General features: G+C 42.7%; 1 protein-coding gene across 8 annotated transcripts in view; it reads right to left on the bottom strand.

The window, feature by feature from the left end:
* Window positions 1-24,523, bottom strand: part of lrba (LPS responsive beige-like anchor protein) — a 255,966-nt gene that overhangs the window by 172,570 nt on the left and 58,873 nt on the right. For 7 of the 8 annotated variants that reach the window (XM_047366563.1, XM_047366561.1, XM_047366565.1 and 4 more), the window contains exons 26-30: window positions 16,791-16,921; window positions 15,046-15,153; window positions 14,816-14,957; window positions 13,238-13,595; window positions 1,212-1,381 (exon numbers count right to left, since the gene is read on the bottom strand). In XM_047366563.1, the coding sequence (XP_047222519.1) occupies window positions 1,212-1,381; window positions 13,238-13,595; window positions 14,816-14,957; window positions 15,046-15,153; window positions 16,791-16,921 (909 nt within the window). The remainder of the gene's footprint in view (window positions 1-1,211; window positions 1,382-13,237; window positions 13,596-14,815; window positions 14,958-15,045; window positions 15,154-16,790; window positions 16,922-24,523) is intronic. The other variant, XM_047366564.1, reaches the window with a different exon arrangement.

Raw genomic sequence — 24,523 nt, 5'->3', positions numbered from 1 at the left:
ACTTAGTCAGCTTACACTGGTTCAGGTGGTCCTGGTGCTGGGAGAGATCGGTCTTGGTTAGTGAGGGCTGCGTGGAATTAGAAAGACTGAGACTCTTTGCTCTGAAAAACACACCTGCAGTTATCTTAAGTAACAACTCCAATAAAAACATTCGGGTTCACATGAACCTACTATAGATGAATCTATCCAAACAGACAGAAGGAAGGATTAACTTTCAATTTAACCGAACAGCGTTTAAAACTGTTTGTTTACAGGTGTAATTGGAGTACACAGAACCAGTCTGTTAGGCTGACCCCAGTGGTTCTCACAGCTTACATTTAGTTTTTGTCAGTCATTGTTTTTTGATAAAGGTTTGACTTCAACTAATTTTTCATATTTTAATTCAACAAATCATGATTGTTGTCTTGGTCTGCTTCAAACTGGTAAAGGTTTTTTGTGGCACGCTTCACTCCTACCTCTCTCAAACAAAAACCGACTCCCTCAAGATAAAAATTTGTTTTAAACACATGGAAAGTATGTAGAAAGTGCTGCCATTTCATGTCACTTAAACTAAATAAAGCATACTACATATCAGTATGTTTAAGTCATTTAATTAATACTGTACCTCACTGAGGTGCAGACCAGTACGTATGTGTAATCTCTGCAGTGTTGATGGGATGGTTGGATCCTGCTTGATTTATCCTTTATTAAATATCATTTCTCATCCACAAGACAAGACTTTAGACAATCAAATAATTCACGTTTTTTTTCAGAGCCAATTTTCTTTTTAATAACGTATTACATTTATTTTCATAAACCCAGTATAAGGAAGGTACTTATTACAATTCACACTTATTCCAGGCACGGTGCATGGCATAGCGGTAAAGTGTGCGACCCATTTACAGAGACACCGGTCTTGAACGCAGCTGTCCCGGGTTTGAGTCCCGACCCGGAGACCTCTGCTGCAAGTCTTCCCCTCTCTTCCCCACCCTACTTCCTGTCTGGGCCACTAGTGCCGCAAAAAAAAATAATTCTGTCCTCTCCAAAGCAGATTGTATCAAACATTTTGACAAATTATTACTGTGCAGGGCACTCTGAGGAGGCGAGTCTGTGACTTTTTCTCTTAACAGACTGTATCTTGGGTCAATCCTCACTCAAACACTGCCCTTACACTTCTATAGTTGTATTATTCTGTTCACACTCTGGATGTTTGTGCTTGTACAGAAACGTACCAGCTGCAGAGTCCTCAGAGGGATTCTGGGAGGCGTCGCCTGAAGATACCACAGCGACACCGTCGACTGGTGTCCCACCAGAGACCGAAGCAGCAGTGGAGGTCTGGGCAGAGGCAGAAGGCACTTGAGACGGCAACGTGCCCGCTTTCTTTGGTGCAACGATGACACTTCTGCAGAGAGAGGACATTTATCATTCCTTTATTGTTACCCTGGAAGAACTTCTGGGAGGAAACGCTGACAACGACATTACACAGGAAGCCTTAAAACATTGATGCTCAGTATAAGTGCTTCAGCACCAACTCTGTCATTGTCCTTTTACAAATGAGATCAGAAATCTTCTATTTTTATCAAGTTTTCTAATGAACCAAAAAAAAAGAGAAAAGCACCTGCAGCTGTTTTATCTAACTCAAGTTGAGAACAGAAGATATCCTCGATTTTGGTCAAGAAAAATGTCGAAAGTGTCTTTTATTTCTATATTAAAATAGTCAATACCCCCTGTACTCACGCTTCTAGCTTAAATTGAAAGTTTAAATGAGAAAGTACAAATGAACAGATTTATAATTAGGAACATTTTTAAAACTAAGTCTTTAAACAGATTTTCAAAGCTGCCCTAATCGTTTGTTTTCCTCTACCTCTGTTTTATAGCTGTTATGTTTCTAGCAAACTGTAGCTCCTTGATTTTTCAAGCAAAAGGAATCATTGAAGATTACTCAGCTTCTTTACGCTTCAAAAAGCCCTGAGTGGCTTTTGCAGCATTTTGTTGTGATCAGCTGTGCAGCATTTGGTCGATTCTTCACAGTCAGCCCATCCTTTTTCTGGTTTCATCTGGCTGCTTCTGTTACATCAGTGAAACGGAGAAAACCACAGCCACTGGAAGCCATCCATTCCCATGCCGTCACACAGCGGCTCTGTTTTACAGATGATGTTGCATTTTAAAACGCCTTCTCTAACCTTTTCATTTTGGATGAGGTTAGTCTTAGTTTTATTTATCCAAAGTGCTTTTCCAAATCTGGTCAAGGTTTGACAGATCTTCTTCCTCTCTTCCTAAACCTGCACTGTTGTATTGCTCTGACATCCTATAATGCTCTATATTTACTCTCACTCACTTAAAACTGTGCACATATATTTATATTATATTGTAGATATGTTTATACTGTTTAATTTGTACTGTATTGCACCGACTACGCCAAAACAAATTCCTTGTATGTCCAAAAACGTACTTGGCAATAAAGCTTTTCTGATTCTGATTCTGATTCTAAATTAGCAGTATCTAGTAGAGGATTGTCAGCGTACTTCTCGTGAAACCTTCTCTTTATTGTAGACATTGGTCATTTAATATCTTCGCACCTTTCCTTTGCTGAGTATTAGCTGTTTTTTATATTTTGTTTTAAATATGACAAAGATCATGCATTCATTCAACCCCACCCGCCCAGTCGGCAATGTCCACTGGCTGCTCCTACTGAGTCAAGGATTTTCTGGTGGTCTCTTCCTGTTAAGAGGAAGTTGTTCCTTTCTACTGTCGTGAAATACTTGCTCAGGAGCAGAAATTGCTGCAAAATCAAGGATTTGAAGCAACTGGATTGGCTTCCTCACATAACTCTTCACCAATCAGTTTTACAAACTTAATGTGACTGCATTGTAGAATACCTAGGATCAAGTTGGAGGGTATGTCATTGAAATTCAGTTTATCTATGCAGTTTTAACAAGCTTTAGGATGTGTAAAAATGAACGAGGTGTAAAAATCTGTTGATCAATACTATCATCATCATTTCTAGTTTATGGTTACTGTGAGATCCGATAAATGATCTTTTAAACAGTTGCACCATTATTAATTGTTGGGTAGGGCTCCTCCCCTCATTGTCTGGGGGCTGGGTGATGATTCTCCTACAGGGAAGCACTGGTGAAAGGAGATACAGTATGTTGTAATATGGACAGTATGACTTATCGTAAATGGTTTGGCAGGTGAAAACTGTCAGTTACATTAACGTGAATGTCAGGAGGACATTGCATTGTAAGATGATGGGCAGCAGTATTCACTTCATCTCCTAGCTGTCGTCATGCTGTGACCGACTGCAGTGTACTGTATTGGTTCATGTGAATAACAGAGTTCTTTACTGCAGTGTGTACAATGGCTGCTATTGTGTACTATTAATTGTGTGCACTCAGATGCTATAAAATGGCTTGTTCTGTATGAAAGTTGGACAGCATTTTAAAAATAGAAATCCAGTGAAATGTTGCAAAGTTCACAAAGTTCTTATTTTCTGAGAAGGCATCAAACATGTTTCAGCAAAATAATGTTCTGACTGACTGTGAGCCCATTAATGTTAATGAAAACGTTAAACTTTTTCATACTTCAAAAATCAACAAAAAACAACTTTCAAAGAAGCTGGTTTTGTCAGTCATCCAATAACTTATTTTAAATTGCACTTTTTAAAAAACAGTAAACCACAGTTGTCATAGAAAACCCTTTAGATTTCAGGGTTTAAGTTTTATTTTTGTAAGCATATATGGTTTTTGAAATGTACTTATTTTTTCACTTTTATCCATGTTAGCTTCATCTTTGTTTACTAAATACTGAAATGATGTTAAATTTAAGTAATTTAGGAACCTAGTAGAGCATTTATACATAAAACTCGAAAATTCACTTCATTTTGTGTATTTTAATATTTAAAGATTATAGGCATTTACAAAATATTTAAGGTTATATTATATTATACAGACAAGGCCATAGCTTGATCTGATAGGAGGTGGGATAAACAACATGGCTACTTCATCCCACTCAATCTAAATGCTGTCTTTAAGTCTGATTTTGCTTTCTGTGACTTGTTAAAATCAAAATGTTTCCTTTTTTATCTGACTAGACATGTTGGAAATAAACTAAAGTATTTTATATTGATGCCTACTCCTGCCTGTGATTTATCTTGTAACAGTAATTTTGTCTCCTTAGATCCGTATGTAAAGCAAAAAGTAGAGTTTCGTAAAGGGACGTAGTGTGAGCGAGTGGAGTTTCATTCCCATCTGACGAACAGAACATGGGAGGAGAGCAGCATGCAGATAAGCTGTCAGTTTGGAGCAGGACTCTGACAGACCACTGGTCATATCAAAGGGAGTCTGGTCCTGCTTATCAGTGCTGACACAGGGAAAGCAGGGTCTAATCACCGACTACTGGTACCTCTCAAAAACACAACCCAACACAGCCTCACCAAGATATGCATCAAATGCACTAATCTGAATACAAAAGTGGAAGCAGGATCACACAGAAGAGCTAGCACACATTCCCACTGTTTTTCCTAGGGCCAACGCATGTGTTCATACTTCTATGCACTCACACATGCAATAGAATATTTGGACCATTGGTTCCTGTAGTGCGGACAGAACCCTGGCTGCAGTATCAAAGACTGGGATCAGTCTGATTTAAGGCAGATTAACTAACAGGTACCATGCGTGTTTTTCAACCGAAAACATACCATATATGCAGCATGTTTCGGTTTACAGCCAGTCATAAGCAAATAATGAAACAGAATGAGATTGGTATATCCTGTAACAGTGGAGAAACAAGTGCCCTGTACATTTTTGTTTTGATTGTGATTGAACTGGATGGAGGCATCAGGGAGCAGGGGTGGTGTTGACATGAGGCACCCTGGCTGTTAACAGCAGGGGAGTAAAAAACGGGAGCTGGAGCGCCCCTTGTGTCTGGAGGTTGCAAATATGAGAGTAAAAGTGCTCAGAAATCCACAAACACATGCATAGATATACAAATAACTGTAGAGGTCTGCTCATGGACAGGTTTGTGCATGTGTTCGGCCTCCAATCTGCTCCTCACTGAAGGCCCAGTGAATTATTCAGCAGGTCATTAGCCACACTTATCATGAGAGAGCCGTCCCAGTCGATTAATCAGCCGTGAGCGGCCCCATTCAACCAACAAACAGAAGCTCAGAGCAAAGCTCATGAGTGTGTAGCTGGGACTGAATTATTTAAAACCCTCAACATACAGAGGATAACAGCAGGCAGCGCTGTGATTCCAGTAATCTCTGTTATTTTAGGGTAAAGTGTGTGACTGAGAAGCCAAATGTCTACAGTAAATACTGTTCTCTACTTTGAATGCAGATTGACAAAAAACATTTTTTAAATTATAAAATTATTCAATCTCTCAATGCTTCTTTAATCCAAATGTATGCACATAAAATGTTGGAAAGTTATTAAATGACTGCACACATACAAACGTTTGGCAATGAATTTCCAATGAACTAATTTAAACCCCACAACATCAAGCTGTTATTGGAGGATGACATCTGCATGACACCAGAGATCTAAGAACAGCATGATAATGAAGTAGACTTGCAACTGCAGACTCCTAACATTTTGATGTGCAATTGTGGTCTTGTTCAGCATAATTGCACTGAAAGTGAGATAAACAACACTGCAACTGTAATAAATGGATAATCTGCAACTAGTAAATGTGGAAATTTGACAAAAAGACAAAGGAGGTTGTTTTGCTGCTTCAGGACCTAGATGACTTACTGCATTTGATGGAACCATCAATTCTACTGTCCTAGAAAACTCAAAAATACAAGCAGTGGCAATAAGTTTGAGACTTTAAGCTCTCAAACAAATTATGACCTGAAGCACATCAGCAAGTCTGCCTCTAATTGGCTATAAAAAAAGAAGCTTTTGGATAGGCCTAGTCAAAGTCTGGACTTAAATTTGGTTGAGATGCTGAGGCCGTTACCTTAAACAGGCAGTTAAGTCTCAAAAACCCTCCTTTATTTCAGCCTCAATTTGGCCGCCAAGGGTAGCAAGATAAGTCGTTTGATTTAGAGGGGAAATACTTTTTCACATTGTGCTATGTTGGTTTGAAAGGCTTTTTTACTTTAATAGATGAAATCCTCATTTGTAAAGAACATTTTGCATTTGTCTGATATTCAAATCTGTTTGATGATCGGAAACAAAGTGTGACAAAAAAGCAAAAACAGAAGACATTTTTTCTGGTGCTGTACAAACTAATCAGAACCAAGACAGATCTTGATGTTCTTCCTCATACATTAATTAGAATGAATGTGACAGTGGGAGGAATAAGCGCCCCGTTGGAACAGTGATCCACTGATTGTCACAATTTTCGACAGTACTATGCAGGTCATTTCTGCAAGCTCAGATTTGTTCTGCGATATGAAAACAAACCCAAACATAAAGAAGCATTAGCAAAGAACTGCTGAGTCTTTGCAAATATCTCCGAAAAGAAAATTCAGAGAAACATTTGGCCGCAGAAGAGCCCGGATCTAAATCATCTGTAAGTCTTGGAAAACATGAGACAAGAAAGAAAGAGCCTGAGTCATATTGTGATCTGTGTGTGTGTTTGTGTTCGGTACTAAATTAGGGAAGGACTGGTTATGAGTATCAAGGTTCACCAAGGTTAAAGTTAGGATTTCAAAACTGCAAAACCTTCCTATCATCATACTGCTGAAATTTTCAGTCTGTTTAACGTGATGCCAGAGAAAGTGCCAGACTGACTGGAGTTTTTTCTGGCTGTATAGAACCAATCAACCCTCCCCCTCCCTCAGGCGTTGCTGTGCATTGCTGGTAAACAGGGTTGAAGCTTTGCTTTACCTCACAAGAAAAACAAATTCAGGTGTTATCCATTTTAAAAGCTCAGGGCTCATTCGTCCTGGTGCTACAGTCCAGGGATTGGTCCAGGGATCGGTAAAAGTGAGAAAATTTAGACTTTCAGTTTGCATGGTTTGCCTTCACAAAGAGATTGTTTTAGATCGGACCAAACAACGTCATGCAGTTGGAGTGGATTGTTTTGGGGGGAAGTATTAGTGCTCCAGTATTGGGCTAATTAAGAAGGAAAAAAGCACGAAGAACAATCAGGGTTTCTCTTGCTACTTTGGACTTCAAGTGTGCCTGCACCTCTTCCCTACTTCACGTAGCCCCACAAAAACGTTTCAAACTCTATGGTTTTCGGATTTGCGCTCTTACTTTACTTTTCTTCTTCTTCTATTACTCAAATGCACTGCACTTACATCATGGTACGCTGGGAACAACACACACTCACATTGCAAGTGAACGACTCCGTTTTTCTGTTCTTATAATGACACCATGGTATTTTTTTTTTTTTTTTTTTTACACAAGGCTACGGAAGTCTGAGATCCCCAAGCAGCTCATCTCTACAGTAAATAAAAAAGCTACAACTGTCTAAACCCAAAACTACGACAGTGAACATGTAACACTGAAGCATGGCTGTATGTCTGCAATGTTAAAACTAAACTGTTTCTGGAGAGAAAAGAGGAAACATTAGTTGCAACCAACAGATTTAACAGACTGCATTTGTACTCGTTATCATTACATTTATCTAAACAATGCAATTTGTTGATATTTGATTTTGAAGTAAAACATTATTTTTTTATTCAAACAAAGCTGGAAAGTGAATTTTACTTTCATATTTGTCATTTCTAACATCTATGGTGCAACCTGCAAATCTCCAACAGTAGCATGATAGGATTGCTGTTACTTGTAAGGAAAAAAAACCCGTTTGATTTAAATGATCACATCTCTTATGTAACATTAATAATTATAGTTGTGTCAAATCAAAAGATAAAGCTTATTATTGCATCAGTGATCTTAAGCACACAATTTCACTTTTGGCTGGAAACTGTAGAGGAAAATGCTCAGAGATTTTCCTCATGTGACTTGTTCATCGTTAGTAAATCCATTAACACCGACGGCACAACTCATCTTCACATCAGCTAACGCAGGCATGTCGAGTCTGTTATCAGGAATGCAAACAACTGCACCATGTATATCCTAGTGTCTAACACTCGCGTATTCTGCTGAACCATCCCGGCCTAAATCACAGACATGTACAATGACATTGTTTAGTTCTGGTTAGTATCAGCAAATATTTGCAGACTGGCTGTCATAACAGGGGCATAGCTGAGAAATGCATGGGAGAAATCCAGCAGGTCTCCACTAGCAAATAAATCAGGTCGGATACTTCACCCTCTGACCCAGGAGTAGTTTTTAATCTCGTAGATCCCTGCTTTTTTCATCCGTCGATCTCATAAATCCGGCTCTCAGGGCAAGCTGAAAGTTGCCATGTTTTGACAGGAGATGTCGGTGTAGAACGTCAGCTAGTCTCAGCGGAAGACTTAGTGGTTAGTGGGAGATGCTGAGCAGTGATAGAATTATTATTACTACATGATAAATGCTATAACACTTTGTGTCAAACGTTAAATGCTAAAGGTAAGTGTTGGGAGGAGGGCAGCTGGACAAATAGTGATAAAGTCAATTTTTGGTCAGTTTTTTAAAGGACGGACGGTATTAATGTGAAAAGCCTGCATCTGATTTCAGACTTTTCCAGACTGCATGAAAATCCAGCCACTTAAGAGTTCTGATGATGGGACAAAAACGGGAGAATCGGGATCCTAAACAAAAGACAGACATGAACTGTAGTGACAGAAATTAACTTGCTGTTTAATGAACCATAGCTTTAATAAGTAAGCAGCCAAATGAAAAATTAACTATCGCTTTCTCCCTTTCAGACGTAAATAAATTAGTTCTTTAACATGAATTAGAAAACATGATGTAAAGCAATATTACAGAGAAATTACATCTTTTATTCTCGGTTTTGATCATCAGGATATAATCATTTTTTTGGTCTTGACCTGTTTCGAAATATAAACTGAACCCTATGTGCACAAAAAAACAACAGATCCCACATTAATATTTATTTATCAAAAATAAGGCACAAAATGGAAAAGCTAGGTGAAAAAACTAAAGCTGATCTTCTGTAGGATTTTATGGGTCTCCTACATCACTGTGAGGGAATTTCAGCTCACTTCTCTCCCCAGATTCCACTGGTTTATTGAGGCTTGTGGGCATTCATTGATCCACAGCTGTTAGGATCCCACCACAGCATTTCAATCAGGTTGAGGTCTTTATTTTGACTAGGACAATGAAACATCTCCATTCCCTTCAAGTCAGTCTTAGCTGTAGATGTGCTGCTGTGTTTAGATCCTTGTCATATTAAGCACCCAGTTTGGGCCAATTTATTCCATAGTTTTGGCCAGATCCGCAGCCAAACCTTTGCATGGTTTTGTTTAGGTCGGCTCAGTCCAACAAACTTCATCCTCCCGGCTTTACAGGGGAGTAAAACAGGTTTAGCAAGCCGGTAAAGAAGAAAGATGAAATTCTTATGCTAAATAAAACTTTACACATACAAGTGTGCTTGTTGCAGCTGAATGAATGGGTTTCCAGCTGCAATATGGCAGATAAGAGAGCCCTGCAGAGGACAGTGAGGGGAGCTGAAAGGGCCATTAGTGTCCGCTACATCTGTGCAGGACCTGTTTCAGAGCCACAACAGATAAAAGGCTTTCAACACTGCCAGACTCTTCACATCCTCTGTGTGGACTTTTGGAACTAATTGACAGTGTTTTGAATTTGTGTACGGCCCGTTTGGATGCGTCAAATTATGATAGCTCAAATATCAGCTAGATTTGCTTACAGTGTACCCTCTTAAAAATATTTAAAAGGAAAAAAAGCTTGTTAAATGCTGGTTACTTTGTTCCATCAAGACTTCATGCTTTTGATATTTTGTCAATTTCCTCTTTACTCAAAATGTTTATGGAGACAAATAGAAACCCTCCACCGTATGTCTTTCTGTACCCGCTTTGACAGCAGAGGCTTTAAAGGAATCAATTATAACTCCCGGTGCATGTTGGACTCCGGCAGGGCTGCCCTTTGTCACCGGTCCTGTTCATAACTTTTATGGACAGGATTTCTAGACGCAGCCAAGGGCCCGAGGGGGTCTGGTTTGCGGATGATGTGGTCCTGCTGGCCCCCTCTAGCCAAGACCTACAGCATGCGCGGTGGCGGTTCGCAGCCGAGTGTGAAGCGGCTGGGATGAGGATCAGCTCCTCCAAGTCCGAGGCCATGGTACTCGACCGGAAAACGGTGGCTTGTCCTCTTCAGGTTGGAGGGGAGTTCCTGCCTCAAGTGGAGGAGTTTAAGTATCACGGGGTCTTGTTCACGAGTGAGGGAAGAATGGAGCAGGAGATCGACAGACGTATCGGTGCGGCTGCCACAGTAATGGGGGTACTGTGCCGGTCCGTTGTGGTGAAGAAAGAGCTGAGCTGAAAAGCAAAGCTCTCAATTTACCGGTCGGTCTACATTCCTACCCTCACCTATGGCCGTGAACTTTGGGTCAAGAATGAAAGAACGAGATCCCGGATACAAGCAGCTGAAATGAGCTTCCTCCGTAGGGTGGCCGGGCGCTCCCTTAGAGATAGGGTGAGGAGCTCGGCCATCTGGGAGGGGCTCGGAGTAGAGCCGCTGCTCCTCCACATCGAGAGGAGCCAGTTGAGGTGGCTCGGGCATCTATACTGGATGCCTCCTGGACGCCTTCCTCGGGAGGTGTTCCAGGCACGTCCCACCGGGAGGAGGCCCAGGACACGCTGGAGAGACTATGTCTCTCGGCTGGCCTGGGAACGCCTTGGGCTCCCCCCTGGAGGAACTGGAGGAGGTGTCTGGAGAGAGGGACGTCTGGGCGTCTCTGCTGAGTCTGCTGCCCCGCAACCCGGTCCCGGATAAGCGGAAGACGACGAGTACGAGTATTATAACTCATACTACTCATAGTCTGCTGGATGGAAATGACCTTCTGTGACTCCATTGGAAATATCTACTGGCAGAAGATCACTCAGAGTTCTATCGGTTTTATTGTGGGCCAACATTTATCGTAACTCACGAGAACCAAAAAGGCCAAATGGGGATTAGAACTATAATGTAGATGTAATATATAAACCTTACAAAAATGGAAAAGAATTAGCCAAATAACCTGGAGCCACTCACCACCTGTAGAAGTGCTTCTAAACATTATGATTCAATCTGATCCTTTCATAAATTAGGTAAACAATTCATTCTGTTCATATCATCAGTGCCTTGCAACAGTATTAAACACTTTTTCACGTTTTGTAACATTTCAACCACAAACTGTCATTTGTACTGATATTTTAGGTCACAGACCAACACTAGATGCTACGTGTTGCAGAAAATGAGTCATGCACATCAGCGTAAAAACACCATCCCCATGGTGGAACATGGTGGTGGCAGCATTATGGTTTGCATTTGTTCAGCAAGGACATGGAAGCTGGTCAGAATTGATGGATAGAGGTAAATACAGGGCAGTTCAGGAAGAAAACCTGCAGAGGTTTACCTTCTTGCACAAAAAATTCACGCAATATACAATTAGAGCTGCAAGGGAATGGTTAAGAATAAAGCATGTTTGTGTGTTAGAATGGCCTTGTCAAAGTCCTAATTCCTAAATCTATCTGAAAAATTGATCTTCGGGTACTATTAATCCAATCTAACCCAACATGAGTCACTTTGCAAAGAAGAATTGGCAACATTTCTCTGAATGAGCAAAGCTGGAAGAGTTGTACCTAAAAACAATTGCAGTGAAAGGTGATACTTTAAAGTATTGACTCAAGTACTGACAGCTAAATACAAAAGGCAGGCCACACTTTTCAGATTTTAAATATAACAGATATAATTTTCCTTCTACTTCACAATTAGGCTCAACTTTGTGTTGGTGTGTCACATAAAATCCTAAAGAAATACACAGACGTTTTAGGTTGTAATGTAAATAAATGTGGAAAAAGTTCATCTCTAAAGTGAAAACATGCCTTGAATTCCCGCAATACTTCAAATGTCTCCCAACGAGACCATAAAATCAACAGAAGTCCATAATATACATTTCTAAAAGACGTAATAATCTCTGTGTGATCAACAGTTTTTACACAGCCTGGAATTTAAATTAAACCATTAACTATTATTTAGTATTAAGTTACCTTTTTTGACTTTCCACACTCCAAAACACACAACTGTCAACTCTCTCTACTTAGTAATGAAATGGATATTTTAGACAGGTAAGCTGCATGTCCTACAGGAAGCTTTCATCTCTGCATGGAGACACTCCAGTAGACACAAAGCGAGCTGTTAGACTACGTTCTCCAGCTCTCCGCTCTTCCCACTGAGTGAGCTCAGCGGACAGGAGCCAGTCTAATCCCCCTGATATGAGGAGCGCCCTGAGACCTGACAAAGCATTCCTGAGATAAAGGCATGCGTTCGCAGGAGATGCCATGGAATTCCCACAGTCGGAGGCCTGCAAACTACTGTTTGAGAGCAAGATGGAGAAAAATGTAGAAATGTTCTCCCTGGTACGTGATGACTTTGACTTGACACTTGTCTCCCCGTCTTCCCGTATCAGTTTTCTCTGTCTTCCCCCCCGAACCTGGTCTGCGCCATGTGTAAAACGTCTGAGAATCAACACTCCAAATGCAAACCAGACCGATAACCATCCTCTCTCACCTGGGTTCGTCTGTGACTTCAGTACCCCACCGTCTTTGAACTCCTGACTGTTCCCCCCTTCACCATCAGAGGTAATGCAAATTATACAGGTTTTCCTCTAAGAAAAGGGTGGAGACGCTGTACGAATGTTAGACAGGGCGAGACAAGAGAGGAGGTGAAAAAGAGTTGTTAAATATCAGTAGCAACGTGAAAGCAAACAGCTTCCGTCTCCCCGGCTCGTCATCACAGAGAGGAATTCTGCTTTTCTGAGGGCAGGTTCTTTGTAGAGCATTTTGCTCTGGAAGATGAGACACACTGACAGATAGCAGAAAAAACAAAAAACAGAGGGAGTTAAAAGTGAAAGGCTAAAATTCCCCGGTTTCAGAATGCTTTTTCAAGATTCACCAAGGCCTCCTTTGAGAATACCAAGCTGAGATGTCTTCAAGGTCTGACTTTCAAAGGTCTCCTGCAGCTATGTTGGGATACATGGTATGAAACTGTTGACTGCAAAGCTGGAGGATCACAAAACTTTATACCATATGGGTTTTGAGAAACTGTCAAAGCTGTCAGTTCTCAGCAATTCTCCAATTTATTCCACAGACACAAAGATGCAGTGCTGAAAAGCTGAGTTGTTTGTTTGATAGTGGAAAAGTGTGCAAGCAGTAATTTTATCCGTGACTCCTCACCTATCAAATGAGCGAAACTGTAGAGATGATCGTCTGTCCAGGTCACTCACAGGTCCCAGAAACGACAGGGGCAGCAGATTCGGGTCTACCATGATGTCTTCGGACGGCGCGCTCACCAAGCTGCGGAGGATGTCCTTCACATTCTTGGACTTTGAGTCACCAGAAGGTGCTCCTCTGACCTCAGAGGACAGAGTGGACAGGGCTTCTGAGATGGCGTCTGGACCATGCGTGACCCCAGAAGACGACAGATCGGCCTCACTCGCTGCAGCTGAGGTGTGGTCATCGCCAATGCCTGAATCGTAGCGTCTCAGATCGAAGCTGTTTTCCACTTCTGTTCCGGCTGAAACGGCACCGCTGTCTGAAGACAGAGAGTTGTTACAAAATGTGAGAAACAGAGTAAAAAAAAATAAATTCTTTCAGTGGCGGTTTGGACCCATAATGGCTAATGGGAAGAGATGTACCAATCAATCAGCCAGAGATGGGAACCAGACAATTTTTTCCTGCTTAAATATTTAAAAATCTGATTTTCTTTCTATTGATGAAATGCAACCAACAGCAACAGCTCTTTGATTCACTTTTTTAAAGTTAGGTAAAAATCAGGTTTGAGACCAATGCTTTGATGCATAACTGTGAATAATTTTTGCATTTCATCATATTACATCCAAAACTATGTTGCATTTTTATCTCCTGTTTTCATAATTTATAGAATAACAAAGAAAAAAATCTCAGTTGGCAGGTCAACCTTACAGGAAACTTAAAATTGGTATCGGACAGAAAAGACCTAATCGGTGCAACTCTAGTCATGAAGTGTTCAAAACTGAGAAAAAAAAAATTTGAACAGTGGTGCTTCGGTTTAATGCTTCTTTTTTGTCTGGTTTGATAGTTTTATAATTTGCAGCCTGCCACACAATTATTGGCTCCACTAAAAAGAGTTTCTTTTATTTATTTAATTTTTAGACCTGGCCAAAATGAGAAAAGAAACATAAAAAAAAAAAAAATCTATCAGCGTTTAATTCAGTGGGGGGAAAAACATCCCATTCTGCATCCCTGTGGTCAGGGAAGAAAGATGATTTTGCATCTTGTGAACCAGTTCTGTTATTTTGGCCATATGCTTTGGATAATTTTTCTGCTTTTACTTATAATGTCCAAGAGACATCATGTTTGTGAAGGTAACCAGGTTACTTGGCATGCATTACTAAGTGAGTAGCCATTTTTTAATAGATATTTGCTGACTCATTAAGATCAACACAAATTTGCCTTACTTGAATGACATGCTCTCCTGTCTTTTCCATTTTGAAGAGTGGCTAGAAGGGGCAGGACTGTCATGGATTAATTATTAAATATTATTTTGTGTTTTTATAGGAATTGTTAGGGGTCCCAATAAGAGTGGCACTGATAATAATTTCCTTATGCAGTATTTTTGTCTTCACAGAATAAATTTGCTCAAATAAAAATTTAGATTTTATAGAAATTCCAATCTTATATTATACTTCTGCGACAAAAGAGTTCAAAAGACTCACCATCTTTCTTTAAACATTGGCGATTCATTTCAGTTTGGTTTTGGACGTGTCTGTATACCTGTACTCCTGGAAGACTGGGAACGGAGAGGACGCTTCCTGTCATTGTGGGGCTCCAAGATGTCACGATACTTTGACACCATGAGGACTGAGATGAAGTAGACCACAGCAAGTGCCAGAAACTGAGCCTGCTTACCGTCCTCCTGAAACAAACAAAATACACTAAACAATGTACTCTATAAAAAGCTTTGAGACTGTGAAGAATGCACACGTCTTTGCTGTACCACTCACGATATCTCTGAATACAACAGCCCTGAGGCGGTTAATGTCCATGTCTTGGAGGAGCCGGTCCAGATCTCTCACGGTAGACATGCCCCCCATCACTGCATCGATGGGACTCTGTAATATACATGGAAATGACACCATTGTCATGTAAAATATTTTATCAGCAACTGAAAAGCAAAAGGCGCAGAAAATACAGTAATCAGAGGGTCTACTGTATCCATCCCTGAACCTTTAGTGTTGTAGAGTTGGGGAAGCCAGCCCTCCAGAGATCATGTCCTTAATATAATGGCTTTCCTATAGAGCCACTGCATTATAAATGAGCTCTAGCACCTAGTTCAGGGAAAAGCAACATGACTTTACTGGAACTCACTGTATCAAATCAAAGGGGCCGTGACAAAGGCCCTTGTCTCGTGTAACAAATAGCAAAGCGTCCAGTAATACAATAAGACATGAGCTAATGCAATAACACTTGGTGGCTGCTGGTGAGGAGGACAAAAGAAAAAGCTGGCTTGTGGTTTAATGGTAAGGACAGCGTCAGCAAAAGAACTGTAAAGATTTATAGTTCTGTATTTCATATGGATATTTGTTGCTTTCTATTTAGAACCTTAAAAAGCTGAGAAACAATGTATAATCAAAACTGGGTCATTTTCAGATTGAACAGACCAGACCAATCTGATCTTTATTATTATTATTTTTTCTCACTGAACACACCATACCTAAGCTCCAACCAGGTCACAACAACCCCAACCTTCTTCAGTGTGGAAGCTGTTACTGTAGGAAGTGGAGCTCATAGTCAGCTGTTATGAGTATCAGTGAGATGTTTAAGAATGAAGTCAGAGAAACAGCAGAAGAAGTAGAAGTCCTTTCAAAGGAAACTAGATGTTCTACACATTGCTTCAGCAGTGAGCCAGACCTTGGCCGGTGCTGGTCAATAAAAGGAGTCATCTGCCACAGGATGTCACATTTGGAGCTGTTATCTTTTGGGAATCCCAGAGTGAAGGTAGGGGTCTACAGACAGAGACCAATGTTTACAGTTCTTAATGCAAACTGCACTAAGATGCTAAAGATTGTTTAAAATGTCACTTCCAAATCATTTCGTCTTCATTTTAAATGAGCAACACTCTGGTTTACATCAACTCATTTCACACTCACACACATTGTGGGACATAAGGTCGTCACAGCGACAGGGCGTTGCATCCTCAAACTAAATACACACCTTCTTTAAGGAGTAGATGATTATTACATTTGACATTATTCAAAAATCTGAAGTAAATCAAACTTATTAGCGGCACTTTAAGTAAAAATGGCACTGATATTAATGTGTGAACCCCTTCCACTGACTGACGATCTTATTAGGAGCTCGAACCCATTGGCAACAAAAAGACTCCAACTTCACCAAATAATGATCAGATGGATTAAAAAAAATATTAGAAGATACCACCGTGTTCTTTCATACGATGCATTTAAGTAAACGTTTTGGATCAGAATAATGGACCATCCTCTTAACTTTACCGTACAGATGCAAGACCCGTTATGAACAACTGATGACCGCTCGTACAAGCAAGGCTAGACAAAAAAATCTTCAACATTGTTAAAAAAGAGCTTTTATTGAGAAGTTAAATGAAGTCAGCATCAGAAGATCAATGCTTTCCAACAAAACAGATCAGAAATTAGCCACAATTATCTGATTGTGCATCAGATAATTCAAAACATTTTTTGAACAATGTAGAACAAATATGTTTCTAACTTGCCTGTGCAGATGCAGACTTGGCCGTTCCAACTGCAGTGCTGGGCATGACGGTGTAGCTTCTTGTTGAACCTTCTGCCCCTTTAAACTGGGCTTGCTGACACTCCAGACAGTTTCTCACTGCTATAGCACAAACTAGAGAGGGGAGAACAATGGCATTACAGATATTATATGTCATATACTAAATAAAGTTTATGTCACACAACATATACATAACTCTTTAAATCTGTGTTGTTCAGTTTCAGTCGATTCACTCAGTACAACACGAGTATGGGATATCACGCCCTGCATGCCCTGGCTGAAGCCACCTCTAATCACGCCTCCTAGGCAAAGGATGTGATGACGACAGGTGACAGGCCCCGCCTGCACTATATACCTGTCCGTCATCGTCGTCATTACTCAGTTCTTACGCTAGCTGCTGCTGGTTATCTCTGTGTCTCTTTCTAAAGGCTATTTGGAACTAGTTCAACTGCTTTTATTGGAGTTAGTCACTGCTGCCTGCTGGTAAGCGTGTCTGCCCGCGAAGCGCTAATTTCAAGCATTGCGGTCTGGCTTTTGTGGTTCGGGATGAGCACAAAGCTAACGCAAGCGAAGCAGAAGTCTTCTATTCGTCCCTGTCCTCAGAGGTGCGGCTTCTCGCTTCATGAGAAGGACCAGCATGAGGCTTGGCCCGTCTGTCTCGGGATCGTTCACGCTCGCGGAGCGTTGGCGGAGCCCGAAGCATGTGCGTTCTGTCGCCAGCTTCGTCGCTCGACCCTGGAGAGTGGGGTTAAATTCCTCGAGAAGGTGCTGGGAGAGGCTGCTGGGAGAGGCTGCTGTCTCACGGCGAAACCCACTGCTCTCCGAGGCGGGAAACCCAGTTTCATCCGATTCTGACGAGGACGGCTTTTCGGTCGAAGTCCCCGCTTCCAGCTGGGCAGACCATATGGAGTATGTTGATGGGTTAGCCGATAAAGCAGGTGCTCGGTCTCAGCTTCAACTAGAACCCCTTCAGGGAGAGGAGGACGTACTGGACATCGGTTTGGATGTTCACGGTCTGTCCGATGATGAGGATGAGTCTCTGCCGAGTCAGGCTGCCGCTGCTGCGCCAGCAGACACGGGCAACACATCTTTTTTCTCTCTTTGTCGCCGTGCGGCTGATACCCTGGACGTGGAATGGCCCTCCCCACCTCCTGCGGAGAAGCCATCACAATTCACGGGATTTTATCTCCCCTCGGAGCCGGCCACCATCAAGCACCATCTACCCATGTTCCCAGACTTTGTCTCTGAGTTGACGTCTTCATGGAACAAACCACTGTCCACCCACGTCACGGTGCCGGGTTATGGACAGTATATGGACCTGGAAGGTGAATATTCCGCCTATGGAACCGTCTTTGGCAGCATATCTGGCCCCCTCCCAAAATCATGGTGTGGGTGGTCCAACATCGCTTCCGTCTAAGCACTGTAGGTTCTCTGCTGCTCAATTGGAGAAAATCTACAGGGCTCAAGCTGTGGCTGACGCTCTCTGACATCCCGGATAGAGATAGAGCTTATAGATAGGGCTGTTTGGTCAATCTCTCAACGCAATACAGGCAAAATGCGAGCTGAGGAAAAAGCAGACCGAAGCACTGCGCAGTATCATCCCCAGGCGAGATGTGAGACCCAAATCCAGCTCGGGCACTCGCAAACCAGCTGTACCGCCACCCCCGACGAAGAGGATGACGCGGCCCGTGAGCTTGAGCCCTCAGACGGCACAGCCATAGAACCACGGCCAAGCTCCCCGAAAGATGGCCTGGAGCAGGGGTCCTTCTCCGGGGCTCCAGAGGGACTCGACGTCCCGGAAGAAGAAGAGACAGTCCTCCTAGCTGTGGAACTCGAGATTCAGGAGTTTCGGGAGCAGGGAGACATGGTTGCCAGTTTTCGGTGGGTGCCGTCCAAAAGATGCTTTGCTGGTGTTGTTCGGGATCCCAGTCCCAAGAGTCGCTGCTTTTCACCCACACAGTCTCCCAAGCACAATTTCCCCACAAATGTATTTGTACTAAAAGCCCCCAGGTTCGGTGCGTTGAATGTGTTTCTGAGCAGTGCAGTGTTCCAAATGTTTGTATGGATGCTCCAAATGTTTCAATAGAGACAGTTTTTTCTATGAAAAAAAGTCAAAATCAAAGGTCTGCAGGCGACAGCCAAATGAGGCTGCACCTCTCTCGCACGTCGGGAGAGGGCAGCACTGTTCCACCAACAGTGCCGCAGGCCAGTCGTCTGGCTGCACGTCTCCATATGTGGCGCGCATGTGCACTCCAACTTTGGGTGGAGAGGACCGTTTACAATTTCGCCGGAAACCACCCCGGTTAGTTGGCGTGGTAAACACGGCAGTAATGGCCCAAGCAGCAGAGGTTCAGAGAGAGGAGATAAATACACTGTTGGCAAAAGGAGCTATCCGTGCGGTTCCCGAGTCGGACATGAACAGAGGTTGGTACAGCCGTTATTTTGTTGTTCCGAAAAAAGGGGGAGGGCTTCATCCAATCCTGGACTTGAGAGTTCTGAACAAATACCTCCCAACATACAAGTTCAAAATGTTAACACTCAAGCAGCTTCTGAGTGCTATCAGCCCGGGCGATTGGTTCGCCACGATCGACCTGACAGATGCTTACTTTCACGTAGCGATACACCCGGACCACAGACAGTTTCTGAGATTCACTTTCGAGGCAAGGTGTACAAGTACCTCGTACTGACTTTGGTCTGTCTCTAGCGCCTCGCACCTTTACAAAATGTGTAGAGGCAGCGCTAGCACCTCTCAGAGAAACAGGCATCTGCATTTTAACTTATCTGGACGACTGGGCTTAAATAGCCAGTTCCAGAGAGCAGGCGACAGTGCAGCTGTCTCGGGTTCTGTCACACATTCAGGCCCTAGGATTTTTGGTAAACTCTCAGAAAAGCTCGCTGATCCCAAGTCAGCAATTTTCATTTCTCGGTCTGGAAATATGCTCCCTTACAAGCAGGGCACGTCTTTCTGACCACAGAGTGGCCGCGTTTTACCGCTGCCTCGCTCAGTTTCACTTGGGACACAAATTGCGATCCAGACTATCTTACAACTGATGGGTATGATGGCATCTATGATTGCAGTAGTACCACTCGGTCTACTGAAGATGCGCCCGTTCCAGCGGTGGACCCGCTCTCACCGGTTGTGTGCATGGCGTCACCGCAGCAGAAAGCTAACGATAACCACTGCCTGTATGTCGGCTCTCAGCCCTTGGTGGGAACCAGGACTGTTGTGCCGAGGTTCGCCAATAGGGAGAGTAACCTTTCGCAAGGTGGTATCCACGGAAGCCTCCCTGATGGGGTGGGGCGCGTTGTGTGATGGCGTGGCGGTGAGGGGGATTTGGACACCAGTACAATCCAAACTCCACATAAACTACCTGGAGCTCTTAGCGGTTCTGCTGGCTCTGCAATATTTCTGCCAGATTCTGTTAAACCAACATGTTCTGGTCAGGACAGACAACACCACTGTGATTTCATACATAAACAGACAGGGAGGGACTCGTTCACTTCCTCTCCTGAAGCTATCACACACCCTCTTGCAGTGGTGCAACATACGCTTTCTGTCTATCAGAGCTACTCATGTCCCGGGACGACTGAATCTGGGTGAAGATTTGCTCTCCAGAGGAGGACCTTGGGTGAGAGAGTGGAGGCTTCACCCTTCCGTGGTGGCACAGATATGGTGTCTGTTTGGGACAACAGCAATAGATATTTTTGCCACCAGAGCCAACACCCACTTTCCTCTGTTCTTTTCCATAACAGATCACGATGCTCCACTGGGAGTGGATGCCCTAGCCCATCCATGTCCCAATGTACTCCTGTATGCATTCCCCACAGTGGAAATGATACTATGTGTACTAGAGAGGGTGCGCAAACAGGGTCTGTCCCTAATTTTGGTAGCACCCCGTTGACCTGCAAAGTCATGGTATTTCGAGATAATCAGCCTGCTGGCAGCAGAGCCGTGGCAACTCCCCGTTTGCCGGGATCTTCTCACTCTGGCAGGGGGGGAGATATTTCATCCACACCCACAGCTGTGGAAGCTGCATGCTTACCCGCTGAAAGGTCCAGCTTATTAGCTAAAGGCCTCCCCCTGATGTGGTGGCAACAATCCAGAATGCAAGAGCATCCTCCACTAGAGGCTTATACGCTTATAAATGGCGGGCTTTTGAGCAGTGGTGTGAGGAAAAGCACATTGTTCCATTTCAGGGCTCAATGCTTGAAGTTTTAATGTTTTTGCAGGATCTGCTGGATAAAGGTCTTTCATTTTCCACAATTAAGGTCTACTTGGCTGCCATTTCTGCCTGCCATATTGGTTTTAATGGAGTCACACCAGGTGCTCATCCTCTGGCTGTACGCTTCTTAAAGGGGGTTAGTGGACTCAGACCTGTGATTAAACCCAGTTTTCCTTCCTGGGATCTCACGTTGGTACTAGAAGCTCTTTGTGACCCTCCATTTGAACCTTTGGAGTCAGTAGATGTGAAGTTCCTTTCATATAAGCTTGCTCTGCGTCTTGTTCTGACAACTGCAAAGCGGGTTGGAGACCTCCATGCTTTGTCTGTAAATCCTACCTGCATACACTTTTCACCTGATGGTTCCAAGGTCACCTTGCGACCTAATGCAGCTTATCTTCCTAAGATTATACCTTCGGACTACAGCTCCGTGACTATGGAGCTTTCTAGTTTTTGTCCACCTCCTTTTGCATCTGAGGAACAAAGGAGGTTACACTTCCTGTGCCCTTTACGTGCACTGCGCAGTTACATTGACCGTACTCAGACTGTGAGGTTATGTGATCAACTGTTTGTGTGTATTGCTAACCCAGCAAGGGGGAAAGCTCTGTACAGACAAAGACACTCTCACTGGATTGTGGAGGCTATTTCTCTAGCTTACAGCAACAGGGGTCTCCCAATGCCACGTAGTGTGAGGGCTCACTCCACCAGGGGCATAGCGACCTCCTGGGCCCTATTTAGAGAGGTGCCCATGAGTGACATTTGTGATGCAGCCAGCTGGTCTTCGCCACACACATTTGTAAAGTTTTATCGTTTGTATGTGACAACCCCTTCTGTGGCTCACTTTGTTCTTTCTGCTGGGTCTGAAGTGCTGCACTAGTATGCTGTGCATGATCTAGGTTTGATGGCTGTTCTGCGGGGCGTTTATATATGTCCCATACTCGTGTTGTACTGAGTGAATCGACTGAAAGGGAACGTAAAATTATGCATATAACTACTGTTCCCTGAAGGAGAGTAACGAAGTACAACACATGGCTTCCCCGCTGATCAGCTGGGCTCAGTGAATAGCGCTGTCAAACTGAGTAATGACGACAATGACGGACAGGTATATAGTGCAGGCGGGGCCTGTCACCTGTCGTCATCACATCATTTGCCTAGGAGGCGTGATTAGAGGTGGCTTCAGCCAGGGCATGCAGGGCGTGATATCCCATACTCATGTGTTGTTCGTTACTCTCCTTCAGGGAACAGAAGTTATATCCATAACTTTACGTTTTGGCCCAAATGCAACAGAGGAAACCCGAATGGAGATCCAGTTTATAAACTGAGAAGAGCAGGAGAGAAGTGGCTGACTGAGACAAAAACAAGAGAAAAAGTAGGGGCCATGACAAGGTCAGTGCTCCGGCCAACTCTGGCAGCACCGCTCACTCTTCCCTGCTCCACCTCTCCTCCCAAGGTCACAGTGCAGGGGTGTTCTCCTGAATCATATCCACTGTGTGCAGCTCCCATAACAAATGACACTGCTGGGGTACACGCGTGCTGAGTAGGCAGCACGATGCGTCCTTCGGCATAAAAAAATGTCTTGTTTCCTGACAACTTCAGGTGGGCTCAGAAGTGACACAGTTAACGTTTTGTAATTTAATGTAGCGCTCCACCCTGGAGCCCCTAACAGCCCCCCTGCTACGCTGCGCTTGACAACTGACAAATGTTAACTCTGCAGCATTAAGATTACCAAGGAGGGAATTATTCCGTTTGGAAATGGGCTCGCTTTTTCCATTAGGACCACTCTTTCATACAACCATTTATAAAAAGAGAGGCAGAGGGGGGGGCGGGGACGCCAAAATCTTGTTACAGTTTTCCAAAATCAGATTAGGTGCCAGCATACCTCATCAAATATTCATTTCATAAAGGCAGCTTTCTAAAACCGGTGCTTCATAAGCCTCACAGCAGTAATGAGGAAGGGAAAAGAATGTTTTCTGGATAATAAGCTTGCACTGTGACAGCATTTTGGTTTGTAATTGTTCCTTCAAACAAACCTGCATACCTGAATATGATCTGTTCCCAAAAAAATGGAGAGATTTGTTTTTATTGTTCATGATTTTTCTGCACGTTTAATTTATAGTCTTTGTTCAGAAGGTACGGCCCAAAAATCAGAATAATGCAACAATTTCTTTATCTTTTATTCAGCAATTGTGAGGTTAGGTTTTTGATGCAGTCGGAGGAAACCTTAATAGCCAGGAAGCTGTGCAGCCGCCCTGCTCCTCGCCACACAGTCAAGGCCATTATGGACAACGCACTACATCATGCTAGCAGCCTTTTTAAAATGTTGCCATGCGTCAGGGTTATAATAACATGATAAGTGTAAGCTGATTTAAGTGAAGTATAAGAGGGTGAGAGCTGGTGAATTTTGAGAGGATAAAAGGCAGAGACAAGCATAAGAGAAGAAAAACCAGTGGAGCTAACAGGAATGAGATAAAAAATATAGAAACAAAGTCAGGTATGAAAGAGGAACTAAATGTTTAAAAACTAAGCAGATCATTTTAAATTAACTACAGTTATATTTTAAATATTTACCAGCATGAGCAATTAATCTTAAAGCAACACAGCAGCATCCATTTATAATTCGATTTTATTAAATGCAATAAACATTTTGAGGTTTTTCTAATGATGACAAATAAAAACTTGAAGTCTTTGGTCTGTTTGGTGCATTTAATCTGTTGTTTTCTTCACATGCAGACAGCGTATAATGGACGAAACCCTACAAAGTCATGAGAGCATATTTGTAACAAACTTTAAAAACTACCAAATATATCCTGATTAGACTGGATGTCATTCTTGGATCTGATATTGAGCTGAGGCCACCAACCCAGACCTCGTGGTTCTGTGTTGCAGCTGGTAATCTTATGACAGATTTGACACTGAAACTCTAAGCTTACAGCCAAAGAAAGCTGATACACACTTGGATAATCATGTAATTTCAAATCGTATAAAAAAAAACAGACGTGTCATATAGACCAATACATGCATTTGACCGATTTGACAGATTACTTTGAGGTTAAACGTACGTGTGGAGCCTGTTATGGAAATTACCATTAGTGGAGAGTTTGCTGGCTGCAAAGTGGGGCATTTGCTTGTCAAAATGGCCTCGTTGGAGATAGTTGAAATGACCATAAGGAAACTTTTACAGTGTTTGAAATCATCTTAGATTGTTACAATAATAATCAAGTGAAGAGCAACACGCTGTGCTTTATAGGCGCAACGACAAGGAGCTTCAGCAGCAACAGCAAGACTAACTGGATTATTTTATTCAACCTCTACCTTCTATGAATCACATAAGATCAGGAGATGCCGTCAGCTTGTTGGACCACTTGGAAAAAATGAATTTTTATTTTTCAGAAAATATTCAAAGAAACTGCTGCAGGAGTTAGCCACAGTAACTGTGCTAATTACAAACAGATTAAAAACATCATCGAAGGTTCTTTACTTTGTTTCACTAAAATAG

This window comes from Girardinichthys multiradiatus, chromosome 5 (assembly GCF_021462225.1).
Source record: "Girardinichthys multiradiatus isolate DD_20200921_A chromosome 5, DD_fGirMul_XY1, whole genome shotgun sequence".
NCBI classification, from domain to species: domain Eukaryota; kingdom Metazoa; phylum Chordata; class Actinopteri; order Cyprinodontiformes; family Goodeidae; genus Girardinichthys; species Girardinichthys multiradiatus.
Note: the sequence above shows the minus strand (reverse complement) of the source record. Positions and strands in the feature narration are given on the sequence as shown.